Raw genomic sequence first — 3,038 nt, 5'->3', positions numbered from 1 at the left:
GGCAGGGAGACCCCGCCCCCCCGAGGGATTTCCCACCCCGCGCTTTATTCCGCGCCCCGCCCTCCATTTTCCAGCCCCGCTCCCCCCGAGTTCCTCCCCCATCTTCTCGCCAGGGGGGCGCGTCCTACAGCCCCCGATTTTCCCCTCTGCGCAAAGGGGCCCTCGGGGTGGCGAGGGGAAAGGAAAACATGGGGAACCTGCTGCCTCTCCGTATGGACCCCAAAACGTGGGGAGGCTGCAGGTCCTGCTGCTGGCACACTCCCCAAAGCACGGGGAGGCCCCCAGTCCTGTTCCTTCCCAGCTTGGCCTCCACATCCCACTCCACACACCCTGGTACTGCCCTCAAAGCGTAGGGCGCCCCAAAATCCCACCCCTTCCTTGGTATGGCCCCCCAAATCCTACTCCCTCCCAGCACAGCCAGACTTCACCACTAATCATCCCGCTCTGTCCTGCAACAGAAGGTGTAAGTGCAAACTGGAAATGAGGTACTGGTGTTACTGGGAGGGCTGGAGAAGCCAACAGGGAGACAAGACACTGTCCAGCACGGCAGGCAGGACATCCAAGGTGCTGCGTCATTACCAGGAGGACGGACATCCCTACAGGGCAGCAGTGTCCCCCGGTCAGGCCAGTGGCAACCTGTCCTGCTGCTGTGACTGCAGGGAGCCCTGCAGGGGAAGGACGAGCCCCCAGCCCGCAGTCATACAGAAAAGCAGGGTTTATTCCACCCTGGAGAAGCCACACCAACAGTTTCTGCAGGTGGAGCAGCTTGTCCTGCTCTCAGGTGCCAAATTTCTTCTGTTGGACAGGCAGCGGCAGCTGGGTCTTGATGTCCATGATGGGCCGCTCCACCATCACCAGGCAGTTCTCGTCCAGCATGTCGGCAAAGAGTAGGGGCTGGGGGCAAGGAGGGGCAGCTGGGAGGGGGGTCCTGGCCCCCCTCAACCTCAGCTCACCAGGACCTGCAGCTCCAGCTGAGCCAAGAACCAGGGATGGAGCCAGGGCTGCGCTGCGGGAGCTGCCAGTAACCGGAGCCCACGGGACCAGAGCGATGGCTGCGCCGTGTCGGGGACAGAGACCAAGCTCTGGTGCTCAGCAGGAGCAGGGCAGGGATCATTCCCCTGTGCTGGGCCCTGGTGAGGGGACACCTCCAATCCTGGGGTCAGTTCTGGGCTCCTCATGACAGGAAGGACATGGAGGGGCTGGAGCGTGTCCAGAGAAGGGCAGTGGAGCTGGGGAAGGGGCTGGAGCACAAGTCTGAGCAGGAGCCTCTGAGGGAGCTGGGGGTGTCCAGCCCGGGGAAAAGGAGGCTGAGGGGAGACCTGGTTCTGCAGCTGCCTGAGAGGAGATTGGAGCCAGCAGGGGTTGGTCTTTTCTCCCAAGGAACAAGTGATGGGACAAGAGGAAACAGCTTCAAGTTGTGCCAGGGGAGGTTTAGGTTGGATCTTGGGAACAATTTCTTTCTGGAAAGGGCTGTCAGGCCCTGGCCCAGGTTTCCCAGAGCAGTCCCCATCCCTGGAGGGGTTTCAAAGGCACATAGATGTGGTGCTGAGGGACATGGGTTAATAGTGGCCTTGGCAGTGCTGTGTTAATGGTTGGACTGGATGATCTTAAAGGTCTTTTCCAACAAAAAAGACTGACTCTATGACTCAGGTGCTGCTGAAGTGACAGAAGCCAAATGGCACCAGGGACTATGGGCACAGGGCACCCTCCAGCACCCCCATACGGACACAGCCCGTGCCCAGCGACACCATCACCCACCTGGAACTTCTTGCAGATCTTGAAGGCGTGGAGCTGCCGCTGCCGGGCTGTCTCTGGGAGCTGCTTCAGGGTGCTCTGGTTCATCAGGAGGGCACTGTTGTCCGGCAAGGGCTGCCAGGAGAGTACACAGCACATGTCACCACTGCTTTGGTGCCACACACAGCAGTGGGGACAGGCAGCGGGGCAGGGGGGATGCCCTGGGCACCAACACAGCCCTGCTGGGCTCACCAGGGACTTGTCGAGGAGGCAGAACATGTGGACGTCGTGGAGCAGGATGTGTGAGGGGTTCTTGGGGTTGAAGGCGATGTGGGTGATGGGCGTGTCCCTCTCCAGCCAGGCCCGGTGCAGCCCCCCGTTCTGCACGGCGCGGCTCCAGGCCGTGTACTGCTTCTCGGGAATGCTGAACTCGAACAGCTGCAGAGGGGAAAGCTGCTTCACCAGGCACCGGGACAACCCAGGGCCAGGGAGGGAGCCGTGGGGAAGGGTCTGGAGGGCTGAAACTGGGAGAGCTCCTTCCTACCTGCTGGTCGGAGTAGGCGATGACGAGGTTGTTGGTGAGGGGGTGGATGGCGAGGGCCGTCACGGCGCAGCTGTAGGTGGGCACCGTGCAGTGATGCTGCAAGGGAGGGGACAGCGTGGTGACCAGAGCAACTGCCTCTGAGCCCCCTTCCAACGCCCCCACCCCTAATGGCTGCCAGGGAGGGGTCTCATATGTCAAGCCCACCCTTCCCAGCCTCCAAGGGAAGGAGGGCAGCGGGGTGCTCCTACCTTGAAGCATTTCAAGTTGTAGATGTGGATGGCCCAGTCCCCACCCACAGCAGCCAGCCAGTGCCCGTCCGCGCTTGCTGCCAGCAGGTAAACAGCCTCGGGGGACCCTGCAGGAAGACTCTCAACAGTGTAAGGGCCCGCAGGCCGAAAGCCAGTCCCCGTCCGCGCTTGCTGCCAGCAGGTAAACAGCCTCGGGGGACCCTGCAGGAAGACTCTCAACAGTGTAAGGGGTGCACAGGGCCACGAGGACCCCAGACCCACCCTGGGGGACATCCAGACCCACATTTCCCCCTGCTCAGTACCTAAGGGTGGCACAAACACAGGGCAGAGCTGCTGGGGTGGCAGGACCCACAACCTCCAGGGCAGGAAAGGGGGGACAGGCTGGACCCTGCCCACCCCTCTGCACCCAGCCTTGGAGCCCAGCACCCCCCAGCTCCCCAAAAGCCCAAACCTGAGGGCGGCCGAAACGTGTGCAGGTGTTTGCATCCCCCGGGCGCCAGCAGCTGGAGGAA

General features: G+C 62.3%; 2 protein-coding genes across 2 annotated transcripts in view; both read right to left on the bottom strand.

Annotated features, from left to right (window-relative positions):
- The window catches only part of VPS4A (vacuolar protein sorting 4 homolog A (S. cerevisiae)), an 11,608-nt gene extending 11,014 nt beyond the window's left edge, over positions 1 to 594 (bottom strand). Inside the window, exon 1 of the mRNA XM_010008472.1 lies at positions 580 to 594. Coding sequence (XP_010006774.1) covers positions 580 to 594 — 15 coding nt within the window. The remainder of the gene's footprint in view (positions 1 to 579) is intronic.
- Positions 595 to 777: 183 nt separating this feature from the next.
- The window catches only part of CIRH1A (cirrhosis, autosomal recessive 1A (cirhin)), a gene marked incomplete at its 5' end in the record, with an annotated part of 6,668 nt that continues 4,407 nt past the window's right edge, over positions 778 to 3,038 (bottom strand). The window contains 6 exons of the mRNA XM_010008470.1: positions 778 to 894; positions 1,759 to 1,869; positions 1,987 to 2,172; positions 2,279 to 2,374; positions 2,527 to 2,633; positions 2,978 to 3,037. Of these exons, the coding sequence (XP_010006772.1) occupies positions 778 to 894; positions 1,759 to 1,869; positions 1,987 to 2,172; positions 2,279 to 2,374; positions 2,527 to 2,633; positions 2,978 to 3,037 (677 nt within the window). The remainder of the gene's footprint in view (positions 895 to 1,758; positions 1,870 to 1,986; positions 2,173 to 2,278; positions 2,375 to 2,526; positions 2,634 to 2,977; position 3,038) is intronic.

The sequence above is a fragment of the Chaetura pelagica genome, unplaced genomic scaffold (genome assembly GCF_000747805.2).
Source record: "Chaetura pelagica isolate M959 unplaced genomic scaffold, ChaPel_1.0 scaffold232, whole genome shotgun sequence".
Taxonomy (NCBI): domain Eukaryota; kingdom Metazoa; phylum Chordata; class Aves; order Apodiformes; family Apodidae; genus Chaetura; species Chaetura pelagica.
The sequence above is the reverse complement of the archived record's forward strand: the minus strand, read 5'-3'. Positions and strand labels throughout refer to the sequence as shown.